This window comes from Ctenopharyngodon idella, chromosome 12 (genome assembly GCF_019924925.1).
Source record: "Ctenopharyngodon idella isolate HZGC_01 chromosome 12, HZGC01, whole genome shotgun sequence".
NCBI classification, from domain to species: Eukaryota; Metazoa; Chordata; class Actinopteri; order Cypriniformes; family Xenocyprididae; genus Ctenopharyngodon; species Ctenopharyngodon idella.
This window is the reverse complement of record NC_067231.1, coordinates 29,965,573-29,983,558: the sequence shown is the minus strand read 5'-3', so window position 1 is coordinate 29,983,558 and position 17,986 is coordinate 29,965,573. Positions and strand designations below refer to the sequence as shown.

The 17,986-nt window shown below is 35.3% G+C and overlaps 2 protein-coding genes across 4 annotated transcripts in view; one reads left to right on the top strand and one right to left on the bottom strand.

Annotated features, from left to right (window-relative positions):
• Nucleotides 1–761: 761 nt before the first annotated feature.
• Nucleotides 762–7,042, bottom strand: ndr2 (nodal-related 2). Its single transcript, XM_051915361.1, has 3 exons — nt 6,495–7,042; nt 3,082–3,824; nt 762–1,364 (listed from the first exon to the last, which is right to left on the bottom strand). The coding sequence occupies exons 1-3, from the start codon at nt 6,742–6,744 to the stop codon at nt 1,212–1,214; spliced, it is 1,146 nt and encodes a 381-aa protein (XP_051771321.1). The 5' UTR covers nt 6,745–7,042; the 3' UTR covers nt 762–1,211.
• Nucleotides 7,043–8,421: 1,379 nt separating this feature from the next.
• Nucleotides 8,422–17,986, top strand: part of pald1a (phosphatase domain containing paladin 1a) — a 67,320-nt gene continuing 57,755 nt past the window's right edge. The window contains exon 1 of one of the 3 annotated variants that reach the window (XM_051915354.1): nt 8,422–8,653. The gene's annotated coding sequence lies outside the window, so the exon portion shown is untranslated. Of the gene's footprint in view, nt 8,654–9,227; nt 9,251–15,232; nt 15,556–17,986 lie in introns of those variants that run through there. The other 2 variants (XM_051915355.1, XM_051915353.1) reach the window with 2 other exon arrangements.

The window sequence follows — 17,986 nt, the reverse complement described above, 5'->3', positions numbered from 1 at the left end:
ATAGATAGATGGATAGATAGGATATAGATAGATAGAGGGTAGGATCTAGATAGATAGATAGATATAGATAGATAGATAGATAGATAGATAGATAGATAGGATATCTATGGATAGATAAATAGATAGATTGATAGATAGGATTTATATGGGTAGATAGATAGGATAGATATTGGTAGATAGATAGATAGGATAGATATTGGTAGATAGATAGATAGATAGATAGATAGGATATCTATGGATAGATAGATAGATAGGATTTATATGGGTAGATAGATAGATAGATAGATAGGATAGATATTGGTAGATAGATAGGATAGATATTGATAGATAGATAGATAGATAGATAGATATTGGTAGATAGATAGATAGGATAGATATTGGTAGATAGATAGATAGGATAGATATTGATAGATAGATAGATAGGATAGATATAGATAGATAGATAGATAGATAGATAGGATAGATATTGGTAGATAGATAGATAAGATATATATGGATAGATAGATATATATGGATAGATAGATAGATAGATAGATAGGATAGATATTGGTAGATAGATAGATAGATAAGATATATATGGATAGATAGATATATATGGATAGATAGATAGATAGATAGATAGATAGGATAGATATTGGTAGATAGATAGATAGATAAGATATATATGGATAGATAGATATATATGGATAGATAGATAGATAGATAGATAGATAGATAGGATATATATTGGTAGATAGATAGATAGATGATTTAATAAAGAACTGAGTTTAAATTCTTTCAGGCAAATACTTTTATTTCTATTAGCAAAAATAACATTGGCTGATCTCTCTCTTTATACAAGGATTCATATATTATATTTACATAAATATCAAAGCTTTATTTATGTATTATTTACAATAAATATTTACATAGATTCTCCACCTCATGGTGTAATTGTAAATACATAGACAGTGCTTGAGATCTTTATAATCCATTTAACAGTTTCATCACTGATCGTCGCAGGAGAGAAATGTTTTTCTTCACTTCTTCTTCTTTTGTATCAGTCATGCTGAACTGGGACTCCTGATCCCTCAAGTGTTCTTCTCTTTTGAAGTCCTTACATGTTGTGGATAATGCCGGTCGGCTCTGGATCTTCACCGCTGCCAGCCGAGGCTCGTCCTCTCCCGCGCTGTGATGGTCCGTTAGGAGCGCTGATGAAGCTCACGGGTCCGTCAGAGACAGCCGCACTCCTCCACCACCATGTCTTCATGATGTCTCAGGATCAGCTCTCCGTTCTCGTAGTACAGCATGCTCAGAGGACTCATCTTTGTGGGCGCGCAGCAGGCGGCCGGAGCTCTGCTGGGATGGTAGTACTTCAGCAAACTCTGGAGGAGGAACAGATGAAGAGCAGCATTACTTTACCGTCATTTATTGATATTTTGAATTAGCTTTTATTTTCATATTTTCCATTTTTTATTTTGCTCTGCTTTTGTCATTTTATGAAGTTTTTTGTTTATATAGTTTTTATTCATTTTATTTTCAGTTTTAGTTTATTTTAATATGTCAAGTTAAACTAAATGACAATGAGAAAAATAAAATAAGTTTGTTTTTTAGTGCTGTCAAATTGATGAATTGTGATTAATCGCTTCTAACCTAAAACTACACACACACACACACACACACACACACACACATATATATAACAAACTTTTATGTTAGATGCGATTAATCGATTTGACAGCACTCATTTTTAATATTTTAGTTTCAGTTAATGTTTTTTAATTTTAATGTAATTTTTATTTCAGTTTTAGCTTTAGTTGTTTTAGTACTGAAATGAAAATGGGAAATAACAAAGAAGTTTTTAAAGTTTATATATATATTATCTTCTTTCAAGTATTTTATTTTTTATGTATTTTATGTTTTTATTATCATGATTTTATTGTTGCCAAATAGATAAATAAAATTACATTTTTTAGTGCTGTCAAATCGATTAATTGCAATTAATCGCATCTAACATAAAAATGTATATATATATATATATATATATATCCGCACACACACATATATTTTACAAACTTTTAAGTTAGATGTGATTGATCAATTTGACAATCGAATCTCATTTTTAAATATTTTATTTCAGTTAACGTTAATGAAAATGTTTTTTAATGTAATTTTAATTTCAGTTTTAGCTTTACTTATTTTAGTACAGAAATGCAAATAAGAAAGAAGTTTTTAACGTTTTTTTTTAAATATTTTTTTATAAGTATTTCGGTTTATTTCATGCAACCGATTTTTTATTATTTTATTTCAGTTTTAGGTTTATTTCAGTACTTCAAAAAGCTAAATGAAAATGAGAAATGTTGCCTTGGCAAGTAGATAAATAAAATAAGTTTACATTTTTTAAGCGCTGTCAAATCAATTAATTGCGATTAATCAATTTGACAGGACTCATTTATAATATTTTATTTCAGTTAACGTTAACAAAAATGTTTTTTAATTTTAATGTCATTTTTATTTCAGTTTTAGCTTTAGTTATTTTAGTACTGAAATGAAAATGAGAAATAAGAAAGTTTTTAAAGGTTTTTCATATTTTCTTTTCTTTCAAGTATTTCAGTTTATTTCAAGTAATAAGTTTTTTTTTTTTTTTTGTCATTTTATTTCAGTTTTAGTTTGAATTACTTTAGTACTTCAAAAAGCTAAATGACAATGAGAAATATTGCCTTGGCAAAAATAAAATAAGTTTATGTTTTTTTAGTGCTGTCAAATTGTTACTTATGTTAGATGTGATTCGCGATTAATCGATTTGACGGTACTCGTTTTTAATATTTTATTTCAGTTAAAGTTACCGAAAATGTTTTTTAATTTTAATGTAATTATTTATTTAAGTTTTAGCTTTAGCTTTATTTAAATTTTATTTTATTTCAATTAACGTTTATTTCAAGCAACGAAAATGTTTTTTAATGGTTTTAGTTAACAGTGATAACCCTGTTGAGGAGAACATCTGAAATATCGATCAGTAACAAAACACGTTATAATTTAGTCTTAATGCTTGTTGTTTTCAATCTGTCACTATTAGTGGTTTAATCTTAAAAATGCTCTCACCTGCATGTACGCGTGGTTTGTGGGATGAAGCTCTTCCCCCAGAGGGTTCGGGCAGCTCCCCTCGCAGCGGTACGCGTTGTACTTCTTGGGGAACACGATCCACGATCCCCATCCGATCTGATTGAAGTCCACGTGCATGTCCACTCTCCTGCACATGGAGCTCCTCTCCGCCGGACTCCGGACCAGCTCCGGGTTCCTCATGGGTTGACCTCTGCGACCCCTCTTGCTCTTGTGCGGCCTCTCTCTCCGCACCTCCTTTCCTTCGGTGTTGAATAAGAACTTGGACTTCTCCGCCGTGTGGAGGAGACTGGCCTTGTCCTGTTCTCCCTGTTCGGAGGTGGTGTGTGAGAATATCAGCAGCATGGCTCTGTGACGGATGCCATCCGTATGTTTGGGCCCGTTCTGAAGAGATATCGCGGCTCTCTTCGTCTTCACGCGCCTCCTCTCGGAGAGTTTCGGACCGATCCAGTTTAGGAGCAGGTCTGTGACGTTGTAGACCCTCCAGTGATGGGAGACGCTCATCAGAGATGATCCCGACAGCCGGCCCAGCGACTGGTTCTCCAGACAGACGTCACGCTGGTTGCACGGGACGTCCTGCTGGTGTTTGATCTCCACTGTGATGTTCATCTGATACGTTTCTTTGGGAATACGAATCCTCAGCTCCGCGGCCTGAATCTGACGTTCAGACAGCACCGAGGAGAGGTCGAAGTGTGTGACGTAGTGCCCGTCTTGATTGATCAAACCTGGGAAAGACGAAGAAAAGATGTAAATACACTCATAGGATAACATGTGACCTGCACACGTCAAAGACGCAGCCCATCAGGCTCTTTTGATATGTATTTTCCTCTCTGTCGTGTACACAGACCTGACAGTAATGAGGTGATTTGTGCCAGCTGAACACACACACTTTGATCCTAGTGTGTGTGAGGCTCTCGTCCGCTGGAGTGTATTAGGCCTAGACATTTACATTCAAATTACTAATTGCTTTGGTTTATCTAATGAGTGTTCCTGGCTGTGTTTAATAGCTCTGCCGTTCAACAGCAGTTCAAATAATCATTAGATGACTTCTGTAATTGTGCTTCCACATTTGAATTTGAAAACTCGGAAGCCATTGCAGTTTAACATAATTTAACAATATTATTTAAAATATGTATTATATTTTTTCTTGTTGCAGTCTCATGATTATTCTGTTTATTCTAAATAATTGATTCTAAATAATCATTAGACTGTGACAATAAAATATAATGTTTGAGATAATAATAATTAAAAATATTTATTATTTTTTCTTGTTGCAGTCTAATGATTATTCTGTTTATTCTAAATAATTTCATCTAAATAATCATTAGACTAAAACAATAAAATGTAATATTTGAGATAATATTAAATTAAAATATTAAAATATTTATAATGTTTGTCTTGTTGCAGTCTCATGATTATTCTGTTTATTATAAATAATTTATTATAAATAATCTTTAGACTGTAACAATTAAAAATGTAATATTTGAGATAATAATAATTAAAAATATTGTTATTTTTTCTTGTTGCGGTCTAATGATTATTCTGTTTATTCTAAATAATTTATTCGAAATAATAATTAGACTGCAACAATAAAATATAATATTTTAGATAATATTAATTTAATATATCTATAATATTTTTGTTTGCAGTCTGATTACTGTTAATTCTAAATAATTTATTATTATTATAATAATTAGACTGTATCAATAAAATATATTTGAGATAATAATAATTAAAAATATTTATTATTTTTTCTTGTTTCAGTCTAATGTTTATTTTAATTCTAAATAATTTATTCTAAATAATCATTAGACTGTAACAATAAAATATAATATTTGAGATAATTAAAAATATTTATAATATTTCTCTTGTTGTAGACTAAAGATTATTTCATTTATTATAAATAATCATAGACTGTAACAATAAAATATATTTGACAAAATAATTAAAAATATTTATTATATATTTCTTGTTGCAGTCTCATGATTATTCTGTTTATCATAAATAAAATAATTTATTCTAAATAATCTTTAGACTGTAACAATAAAATATAATATTTGAGATATTAATGTAAAATATTTATAATATTTTTCTAGTTGCAGTCTAAAGATTATTTCGTTTATTATAAATAAAATTATTCTAAATAATCTTTAGACTGTAACAATAAAATATAATATTTGAGATATTAATGTAAAATATTTATAATATTTTTCTAGTTGCAGTCTAAAGATTATTTCGTTTATTATAAATAAAATTACTTATCATAAATAATCTTTAGACTGTAACAATAAAATATAATATTTGACATAATAATTAAAAATATTTATTATATATTCCTTGTTGCAGTCTAATGATTATTCTGTTTATTATAAATAAAAGAATTTATTATAAATAATCTTTAGACTGTAACAATAAAATATAATATTTAAGACGATATTAATTTAAAATATTTATAATATTTTTCTTGTTGAAGTCCAATGACTATTCTGTCTATTCTACATTTGAGATAATAATAATTAAAAATATGTATTATATTTTTCTTGTTGCAGACTAACGTTTATTCTGTTTACTCTAAATAATTCTACTTAAATCTAAATAATAATGCTACAATAATAACAGAATACATATTTTAAACAACAATAATATCATAAATTTATTTAAATCGATTAAAATGTTACAATTTATCATTATTTCTGATTATTCTTGTTGTTGACAAACCAAGCCAATCATATTAAAGTGCAATGCTTCCAGAAATGTTTTCAGAAGCAATAAACATTAACGATCAGTATGAACATCGATATTGAATCTAATTATTAGAAACATTAAATCTTTATTAGAAACAGCAATCAATTACTCAGAGGTGTGGACCACATCAGTTAAATAGTCCTGAATTATTATGCCATATCGCATCACCAATCTGATTAAAACCCGCAGTATCGATCTGATATTAACTTTATCCTAACGGAGAGGCCAGGCAGCGCGACTCTAATCCCTTCACAACAAACACCGGATCGAAACCCATCGTTTAACACCTCCAGAGCTCGTGCACATCAGCGGCCCGCGCGTGCTCGGAACCCGGAGCACCTAATCTAATCAGACGACGTGTGAAAAAGAGCCGAGGAGGGCGATGTTGATTTGGGTTTAACAACTGATTTGTGTAAGGATGTCTGGCGAGGGTCTAATCCACATCAGCTTTGCGCAGAGCATTAGTCCTGGACTTATTCAGCCGCGAGTGAGATGTGGATTGAAGGTGTCTGGCGCTGAGATTTGACAGCCAGGAGCCACAGAGACCCCCAACAAAAGACATGAGAGAGATTTTCACCTCGGTGCGCAAGTTCCCGTCTTTAAATGTAAAACTAAACTCTTTTTAAACATATAGAAATGCCATATCTTACTCTTTGACAGGATGCTCTTGATGGTGTCCGCTTGCTCGTGCTCCATGTTCTCCACAGGACGCGTCTGGTTGAGTTTGAAGTGCCGGTAGAGGTGCATCATGTAGGTGGGTAAGTGATGCCGGTGGCTCCGGTCCAATCTGGATGGGTGAGGTGACATATTCCGTGTGCCATGATGATTATTGTGCTTTCCGAATACTCCAAGAAGCAGAAGATGGTAGCAGGCCACGCGCAAAGCTCCGCGCACATGCATGATGGACTGAAGTCAGAATGACAGGTCGAGGGGTCCAGGAGAGCTTATATACCCCCCTCCCTCCGGCCCTCTGCATATTTAACAAGTAGCAGAGGACATTAAAGGAAATTGACATGCCATGACAGCTCATCATCTATTCATGTGGTAATGCGCCGCATATTTTACAATGAACAATTAGAACACCTTGCGCCCGCGTGACGTCACCAAAGTTGCTTTTTGCCCTTTGAAGACTGTAATGGCACTTTCACTGCGAGAACTGAGGTTAAGGACGGTCTTACAGTGTCAGCTCTTATCAAATGTATGAAACATCAGATTTATATACTGATAGACTCATATATATATATATATATATATATATATATATATATATATATATATATATATAATTAGTATATATAATTAGATATATATATATATAATTAGTTTAGAACGCACACATTTATCATGCAGAGAAGATAGATTACAAGAAACGCCTGAAAATTACTTAACTTGGTGTCTGATTCAGTGAGTCGATTCGTTCGGACGAATCCTTCAGCAGCGTCAACTCTTATCAAATGTATGAAACATAAGATTTATACACTGATAGACTCAGAATAAATCTTATTTTGATGTGTATAGCTATCGTGGTTAAGTAGATATCGTTTCTGGCTTAACTTGCAGATAATTTTATAGGCATTAGAATAGGCCTAATACATAAATAAATAAAATAAATATATCAGGGCCGTTAACCATCATAGACGCTGAGGAGGACAATTTGGCTATTTTCCCAATAATTAGAAATTGTCCCCAACAATATTTGAAATTCTAACAATATATTTAACGCTAATTAATGCAAATAGTTTCAAAATGATTATTTCCCAACTAGAATTAGACCTAGAATTTCCTTCACTGTTCTGTTTCTTTATGCTATATTACAATAAATAAATAAAAAAAATATATATATATATATATATCATGCAGTGAAGATAGATTACAAGAAACGCATGAAAATGATTTAACTTGGCGTCTGATTCAGTGAGTCGATTCGTTCGGACGAATCTTTCGGTATTTTATGTGCTCTTCCTTTGTAGTGAATGAAACATCTAGTCAAATGTTAGTTTGGACTCGACCGAATCATTAAAATGAACCGACTCAAAAGAACGATTCGTTCGCGAATTAGACCTCGCTCCAATTATCAAAAGAGAATCGTTTGTCTATGTGTCGCGTTGAGTTTTTTGTTGATATATATAATTTCCCATTGGCTAATGGATGATATAGTGCTCCTATAAAAACACTGCTAACTTTTATATAGTAATATATGGAGCCTAATAAATACTGATAAAATAAGGCATAAAAATGAACGCATTACTTTTAAATTTACAACAAAATATCTGAGTTACTTTTTCAAATAAGTAACGCAAGTTACTTTGTTTTATGTATTGACTGACAGCTCTCCTGTCCCCATGTTGGGCCTTTACAATTGCCAAAAATATAACTTTTTCGTTGTTATTAAAAAACAAACAGCCCAACTGAGAAGTAATGTAACAAATTCATAAAAAGTAACTAAGTAACGCAATTAGTTACTTTTTTTAGGGAGTAACGCAATATTGTAATTATATATATATAGAATTTTCATAGATGAAATGAATGGCTAGACTGACTAATAATACACACGTTTTCTCTTTATGGTTGAATAGATTTTAGGATCCTGCAGCGCCTGGCACCAAACACACACACTCGCACTCGCGCACACACACACACACACACACACACGCATGCTCAAAGAGCCAGTCTGAGAACCCACGAGTGCCTTCTTTCTTTCTTTCTTTCTCGAGTGTTTGAATCCAGCCGTGCACAGAGAGATTTGCTGAAGTGTGTTTGCTCAGACCAGCGATTCTGTTTTGAAGGCGGAGGCTGTTTCACGGCGATGGTGAGTGCTCAACTTTCTGCAGAGCTTTATGTGATCGAGTTCTCCTCACATGCATGGATGTAGCTTACATGGTTCATGAAGCTGCATTGCTGTAGTTGTGAAAAGACACGAGTTATTAAAGCGAGTGTGTGAAACATACCGAATCTGTTCGTCTATGTAGCGGCATGTTACTATTTCTGCATGAATATGATTCACTCTAGTCATACGTATATAACTAGTATGTGATTTGTAAATTAGTTCAGAACGCATACATCTATCATGCAGCGCAGATAGATTACAAGAAACGCATGAAAATGATTTAACTTGGTGTCTGATTCAGTGAGTCGATTCGTTCGAACGAATCTTTCGGTATCTTATGTGCTCTTCCTTTGTAGGGAATGAAATATCTAGTCAAATGTTAGTATGGTGCCATGCACAGTTTGGACTCGACCGAATCATTAAAGTGAACCGACTCAAAAGAACGATTCGTTCACTCGCTAAAATTATCAGAAGAGAATCGTTTGTGTGTCGCATTGTTGTAACAGAACTCGATTAAACTCACATTCACGGCCATCATCTTGATATTTGAATAACTTATGAAGTCTTTCACACCCTGAGGTGAGTTTATGAAGCTTTTGATGTGGCAGATAGAGGTAAAATCATAACTGAGGGAATGTAAACGAGTCAATTTGACAGTATTGAATCAATTTTTCAGTTAGGAAAATATGACTAAAATAGTCTTTACGTTTCTCATTTTTCTTGACAGGCTTCGTGTGATTCATTCTCCTAACGGCTCAAATTAAATAAGACATAATCTATTTCTCATTATTGAATATGGATGAAACCAACATGCTTAAATCTTATCAATCCACATAAAAGCTATTTGATATTAGTGGATTGAAATGCTAATGTGTGGATCGAGAGTCGAGCTTTATGAAGATTAATGGTGATGAAGTTCGTTTCGATGCAGTTCGGTTAGTTGAGCTGATAGCCATCAGAACTCTATGAATAATCCATCTGTTTGAACCTGTCAGTACTAGATTAGAGGAGTTTGCGTTAGGGATTGAGATAAAGTCAGAAGAGGCACGGGTCATTTGTGGAGATCATTATAGAAATGAGGCCAATTAAAAGCACACTGACACCTTGTTTTTCTCTGGTTGGAAACATTGAATTCATATCTAATTTAAGCTATCAACAATGTAGATGCTTCTTTAGGTATTTCACATGCTTTTGAAGTTCATAAAACTTTGTTATGAGAAGTTTGACGTTGGGGCAAGTTGTCACAAGATTTATAAGAGAAGTCCATTGCACAAAATACTAGCAGCCATTTTGTGTTTTAGATTCAAACTACAATTACAAAATCAACCACAATTTTAAATGCTATTGGGTAAACAGTAGATCCACAATGGGTTAACCTTGATATAATAATTGTTTTACTTTCGGTTTTTCATTGCTTCGTCAATGTGTGAATAAATAGCAGGTTCCCATTGTGACAACATGCCCCGCTACTGGATTCAGCGAAATATTTTTGTAATCAAGACTTTTTTTGTGTGTGTGTGTCTGTACAGAAATTTGACTTTACGTTTTTGTAACCCAAACCCACCCTGGGAAATATTAATTGGAAAAAGCTAGGGATGCACCGATACGAAAATTTTGGCCGATAACCGATAATTCTTTATATTTGAAAGCTAATAACCGATATATTGGCCGATAAATCTAAATCCAAAACATTTTGAGAGCCTGATTGGAAAAACAAAAGTCTCACCAATAAAATCCATGTCCCAAGCACACAATTATAATGTTCTCATTATGTAGCTTATATGACTGTATTATCCTTTTTGAAGGGATTTTCAATCATATTTCAAGCAATTCAAAACCATCATGGTGAACAGTGCACATCTGAAGTGTCTCAGCTGAAGGAAATAATCGATCGGCTTAAAATATTGGCCAAATTTTCTTATCTGGCTGATAATGATAACATTAAAATTAACATATATCGGCCGATACCGATATGGTGGCCGATATGTCGTGCATCCCTAGAAATAGCTGGGAATTACCTGGAATAATTTCATCCTGATCTTGGCAGTATATGAACATGGACTGTAAGACAGAGTTGTGTCATGTAGAACTATTCAAAGCAAAAGTCACATCATGAATAAATCGGTTCAGGGATTATTTTTTTCATAAAATCAAATCAAGTGTCATTTATGTTAAATGTTATAGTGCATCTTTAAAAGCAAAACATTTGAGCACATATATTTTGATTTGTTGGTTTTAAGTGGTCCTTGTGCTATAATGTCTTGCTGATTTTGTGCTGTACTCTGAATGTGACTTCATCTGTCATTACGTGTAAAGATGATCTCAGCCACTAGATGTCATACGGTCCAGCTTATGTCTGTTTGATGTCAGTCCAGTAATAGAACGGCTGTCTGAAAGCTAAAAATGCTCAGACGGTCATTTTTTGAAGACGGCATTCAGAAGCTATGATAACCCACAAATGTGTCTGGTGGAGCGGCTGGATGTTCTTTTTATTTTTAAACCTACGTTTTCATTTCTACCAAAATAGACATAAGTGTCATGAAATATTCACTTAAGATATGTCTGCAGCTCACATTAGATCATCAGATCTATCCATTACTGTACTTAAGTAAATCCAAGTATCTGTACTTTATGGGAGTATTTTTATTTTGAGAAACTGTTACTTCACTACATTCCAAAGCATAATTTAATTTTATACTCCACTACATTTCACAAAAACAAGTCGTTCCTTGTTATTTTGAACTAAAGACATCAGCACCCGCTCCGAGATGCCATGTCCGTTTCCTGAACGAACTGATTCTTTTCCGTTAACCTGTTAAAACGGTTCTCAAATCGATCTGAATGATTCATTTGTGAATTGGAATGATCCTGGAGTCAACAAGTCACTGATTCAAATGATCCGGTCAGAGCGAGTCTCCAGTTAATTTAATTATTTACAAGTGTGACTCAAAGGCTGTGTTCAGACTGCCGGCCAAAATCAGATTTTTTGCATATTCAGACTTTATCCAGATGGGTTTTTAAAAGTGTGGACAACAAAAAAAAACACATGAAAACAGATTCAAACCACATTTGGAGGTGATTTCAATCAGATTTTTACAGATGCATCTCAGTCTGGCTGCTCAAATTGGATTTCAAATTGTCTTTTGCGTCACTCTTAATACGACACAACGATAACGTCAAAACTGGTAACTGAAACAATGTGGAACATCACAATAAATACCAGTCTCCTCCGTCGCTGAGTTTTTATTGTGCGATGGAGGAGTTTTGCACAGCGACTTGACAGGGCAATATGACAATGTTGATATGTTTGGTCTTGGCGGAATATCTCTGTTGTTATTGCTGCTGTTGTTACTGGTGCTGCTGCAGAGCAAGTACGGGACTTGCTACTGCCAATGGATACACGACATGCTGCTGCTGTTATTGGTGCTGTTGCCGAAGAGCAAGTACATACCCGACATGCTGCTGTGGACAAGTAAGACTGGCTGCTGTTGTTATTGGCACTGCTGCTGCAGAGCACGTACGGGACTTGCTACTACCAATACATACGTGGCATGCTGCTGTGAACAAGTAAGACATGCTGCTGCTGTTATTTCTGTGGCTGTTGGTTATTGCTGCTGCAGATCAAGTACGAGACTCACTACTGCCAATACATGCACGACACGCTGCTGTGAACAAGACATGCTGCTGCTGTTAATGCTGCGGCTGTTGTTGCTGCGGATCAAGTACAGGACTTGCTACTGCCGATGGATACACAACATGCTGCTGCTGTTGTTGATGTTGGCTGTTAATGCTGCTGCTGTTATTGGTAATGTTGCTGTTGCTGCAGAGCAAGTACATACCCGACATGCTGCTGTGAACAAGTAAGACTGGCTGCTGCCATTGTTGCTGCTGCTGCAGTTATTTCTGCTGTTGTTATTGGCGCTGCTGCTACAGAGCAAGTACAGGACTTGCTACTACCAATACATACGTGGCATGCTGCTGTGAACAAGTAAGACATGCTGCTGCTGCTGTTGTTGCTGCTGCTGCAGATCAAGTACAGGACTTGCTACTGCCGATGGATACACAACATGCTGCTGCTGTTATTGATGTTGGCTGTTAATGCTGCTGCTGTTGGTTATTGGTGGTAATGTTGTTGTTGTTGTTGTTGCTGCTGCTGCTGCTGCAGAGCAAGTACATACCGACATGCTGCTGTGAACAAGTAAGACTGGCTGCTGCCGCAGTTATTGCTGCTGTTGTTTGTGGCTTTTGCTGCAGAGCAAGTACAGGACTTGCTACTACCAATACATACGTGGCATGCTGCTGTGAACAAGTAAGACATGCTGCTGCTGTTATTTCTGTGGCTTTTGGTTATTGCTGCTGCAGATCAAGTACGAGACTCACTACTGCCATTACATACGCTGCTGTGAGCAAGGAAGACATGCTTCTGCTGTACAATATAGTGTACATGAATTACCCAGACCAGATCTATACAGGTGGAGCTGGAGAAGCGAGCTGAAAACTGCTACTACAAATGCTGACCAAGTATTTGAAGGTTGACGGCAAGCTTATTGGCTAGGCTACTGATACAGCAGGAACCAATCAGCTGTGCCCTATAGAGAATGATGTGGTTGTAAGCAGATTGAGTTAAGGACCTATCAGCCTGTGCCATCTAGAGTTTCATGACAGAACTCTGTATTTGTTTGTGAACTAATGCAGGTTACTTTTCAATTCCTAATAATTCATAATGATGTCTATAAAACCTATTTAAGCTATTAACCTACCCCCCCCGCCTTCTTACACATATTTTGAGCAGTATTTAAAATTGCAAAATAAACATAATTTTTAATACTCAAGTATATTAAAAATCAAGTACTGGATGGATCATGGTCACTGTTGTGTGTTTTCAGTGAGGGTGAATCCAGACAGGAAAGTGTCCTTCCTAACGGAAACGCATGCTAGCACAGGTGTCGGCTCTCGGAGCAGAGCGAGTCCAGTCGGAAAAGGATGTTTAAAACACAAAAGCGCATTCATCAGAGAGCAGACTGCGGGCAGCAGGAAACGGGCAGGTAGCCGTTTCGCTTTTCACAGCCTGCGAGGAAGTTTCACAGGAAGCTGAAATGTTGTTCACTGCTTCAGAACATCACTTGTCACCATCACTCGATCTCTGTCTTCTGCTGCTTCCCTGTCTGCTCTGCCTCATTTCTCTTTTTAAATCCAGAAGCGTAGCAGCTTTAACAGAACAAATATTCCCTCATGCAAGTACCACCAGTGCAAAATGTCACAGAGCCTCTTTAAAAAAGAGAGAGATGCATGATTTCCGCTCTCTTCTCTAAGGCGTTGGTCTTGCATGCATCTCTTCATTTATTGCGTCGGCAGGTTCATCAAAGTCGTTAGAGGAAGAAACAGGTGTGGCCCGGTTTGTTCTCTCGTAAACAGCCCCAATCCTGCAGAAATGATGTACTCTTGTTCGTTTCCAAGAAAACTTAGATTAGCTCATGATAATTGACTTATGGACCTGCTTCTATTGAGTTTTTTTGTCTTATTTTGGAGCTTGCCAACCCTCATGTCACTATGATTTTTAGTTTTTAGATTCAGAAGAATGAAAGTCGTGTGAAACGACATGACTCAAATGAATCTTGAGCTTTCTTTAAGCAACTTTTCAGAGCTCACCGGTTGTTTTCTCTGATTCTGGTGTCATAATAATGTTCTTTTTGTCATGACGCAACTCTTGAGTTGTGTTGGACTCAGATGAGCAGAAGTTCTCCAGTGAGTTTGTGTACATGTGGTTTGCGAATAGTGTAAATTTAGCTTAGATTGAGATAGTACAGCAATTTCCTGCCTCACCCTCTTGCCCCATGTTCTCTCTCTCTCTCTCTCTCTCTCTCTCTCTCTCTCTCTCTCTCTCTCTCTCTCTCTCTCTCTCTCTCTCTCTCTCTCTCTCTCTCTCTCTCTCTCTCTCTCTCTCTCACCTTGAACACTTCTTGTAAAACCCTGTGATTCTGAGGAACTGAACACAGATTGTTTAAAAAAGAATTTTATATAATAATAATATATATATAAACACACACACACACATTAAATAAAAAAAAAAGATTTTTTATATATATATATATATATATATATATATATAAAATTCTTTTTTAAATAATTCTGACAGTTATTGTATATTATTTTTATATTTAAGTACATTAGGATATACAGTAGAAGTCTCTGTCCTGAGATAAATGTGTGTGTCCTATCTTACCTCAAACCTGTGCTGAGATTTACCGTGTTTACTCAGCTGTGTGTGTTGACATTCAGAGTCAGGGTGTCTTAATTGCTTACGAATGAAGTAATTAGTGCGGTGTGCTAACTTACAAGAGCTGCGGTGAATTACGCGATGTAAACACACATGCTGTTAGCTCGTCGTGTTGTTTGGTTTGTGCTGACTGTGAGTGTGTGAGTGTGTGAGTGTGTGAGTGTGTGAGTGTGTGAGTGTGTGAGTGTGTGAGTGTGTGAGTGTGTGTGTGTGTGTTTGAAGGGGTGGCAGTCACACGGTCACACTGTGGAGCGCTTTTAATTCATGTGGTAGAGTGTGTGTGTGTGTGTGAGAGTGAGAGATGGGTAAGACCCACCCACACATCCTTCACACACGCAGATTTACCACGCTGCTCTTCCTGAGATTGTGTTTGTGTCTGACGCTTGCTGTCGCTCAGACTGAAGTCTCGCTGTCTTAGACTACTAATCAGAGGCCGACTGCCCAAAACGCACGCACACACTCACGCATACATGCACACCGCTGTAGAAGAACTCATGGCACGCCTCAGTTAGTCTGCGCAGATACCTGTCGCTCTGCGGGATCTCTGCGCTGTCGCTCTGCCCAGACCTCTCTGGATTTGATGGTGCTGCGGCGCGTGTGTTCTCAGGTACGGCTGGAGCGTGTGTGTGTGTGTGTGTGTGTGTTGGTATGAATGTGTTTTATACACTGTAAGTCAAGTCTTTGTTTTGTGTTCTCTGTATTTTAGTGATAAATCTTGTTGCACACAGTATTTAGGCATCATCACGAGGATATTTATGGACATGTTGATTGAGTTTGTTTATATTTTCTTCTGCTCAAATATTTCTCATGAAATTTCCATTTTGTATGCAGACTATGTAAGCGATGGCTTTTGTACTTGGGTGAAATAAGAACAAGTCTGGTTTAAAATGTGTCCGACTAGTTCTTATAAATATCAACTTTGTATTCATGTTCGTTTTGTATGTTTTAAAAGAACTTTTATACTATTTTCAAGGTGATTTAATGACTCTAAAAGTGTCAAGTGAAGAAATATTAAGCAGTTTCAAGGTATTTTTATATACAAACATCATTAAATGTAGGTATTTTGCCATTTGACAGCATAAGAAAGTTGTTTTTTTTTTTTTTTTTTTTTTTAAAGGGTTGACCCCCCCTCTTGAGAGTCTACAGGGGTCCTCTCTGTGATGTCATTTCCTGTTTTATGGTTTTCTTGACAGTGACAACAAAAAGTTCCTGTCGGTTACACCACACTGATTTGCCAGATGATAATGTTTTCAAATAATAATATTTAAAGCAAAACCGCTTCACTGCTACTTATTCTTGTATAGTGATGCAAAACGTTAAATGTTGCTGTCCTCTTAAAAACAATAATTGCGTTTTTAATGGTATTTTAGGGTATGTAAATTTTTATTTATATTTTTTAGACTCAAACACCAGTTAAAAAGCAATGATTTCTTTTAGGAATACTTTTTAAGCTTTATTTATGTTTATTTATTTTATTAAATATCAAAATGTATTTACTTATATTTATTAGTGATGCACGATATATCGGCCACCATATCGGTATCGGCCGATATATGTTGATTTTTAATGATAGTGGCCAGATAAGAAAATTTGGCCGATATATTAAAGGCGATAAATAATGGATTATTTCCTTCAGCTGAGACACTTCAGATGCGCACTGTCCACCATGATGGTTTAAATTGCTTGAAATATGATTGAAAATCACTTCTAAAAGGAAAATACTGTTAAGTTCAACATGTACAGTGGAAGTCTGTCATATAAGCTACAAAAAATTATAATAAGAACATTATAATTGTGTGTTTGGGACATGGCTTTTAATGGTGAAACTTTTGTTTTTGTAATCAGGCTCTCAAAAATTATATAAATTTACATTTATCAGCCAATATATCGGTTATCTGCTTTCAAATATAAAGAATTATCGGTTATCGGCCGATATATGTTCATTTTTAATATTATCATTATCAGCCCAATAAGACAATTTGGCCGATATAATAAAGCTGATAAATAATTCATAATTTCCTTCAGATGTGCACTGTTCACCATGATGGTTTTGAATTGCTCGAAATATGATTAAAAATCACTTCAAAAAGCAAAATACAGTTAAGTACAACATGTGCAGGGCAAGTCTGTCATATAAGCTACATAATATTATAATGAGAACATTATAATTGTGTGCTTGAGACATGGCTTTTGTCTTTGTAATCAGGCTCTCAAAAATTAAATAAAAATTGATTTAGATTTATCAGCCAATATATTGGTTATCGGCTTTCAAACATAAAGAGTTATCGGTATCGGCCAAAATTTTTATAACACTGCATCCCTAATATTTATATGTTCTCTTAAATTTCAAAATTATTTTTATAGTTTATTATTTTAATTTTAAATATTAAACTGCATTAGTACATTAGCATAGCTCAGATATTCAGTGTTTTTGTGTGTGTCTTGAGTTTCTCTGTACGAGTTGCATGTATTTTTATTAAATGAATAAATTCAGACATGAAATCGTATCACCGACCCACTCTCACTGCTTGATGTTTTGATTGAAAGGCACGACACGAGTGTAGAGAATAATTATTAGGAAATAAAATGATGAATTGCATTGGCTTAATGCAGTTTCACTAATGGATTTCACAGTGCTGTGGTTTGATTTTGAGCGTGTCATCACATGATGGGTTTTCCATCGGGTTCAAGCAGGAATGTGACAGGCATGATGTCTGTCTCTCTGTCAGTTGGTCACACTGTTGTTTACTAACCCACAACACACACATTAACCCACCCTCATGTCGTTCTAGCGCATTTCACTCTTTTCTTTGATTTCTGAATGACCAAGCTGCTCTTTTCCACACAGTAAGTGCAGATTCAGGCCATTAAGACGAGGTCATATGATGTTTAATAGTTATAGATATGGCCAAATTCATATATATGATACATAATCATCCTTTAATATCCTCTAGCCTTGAGTTACCAGATTTAACATGCCAACTGTGTGTGTTGATATGTAGATGCCGAGGCTGTGTTTTCATTTTGGGCTGAGCTCT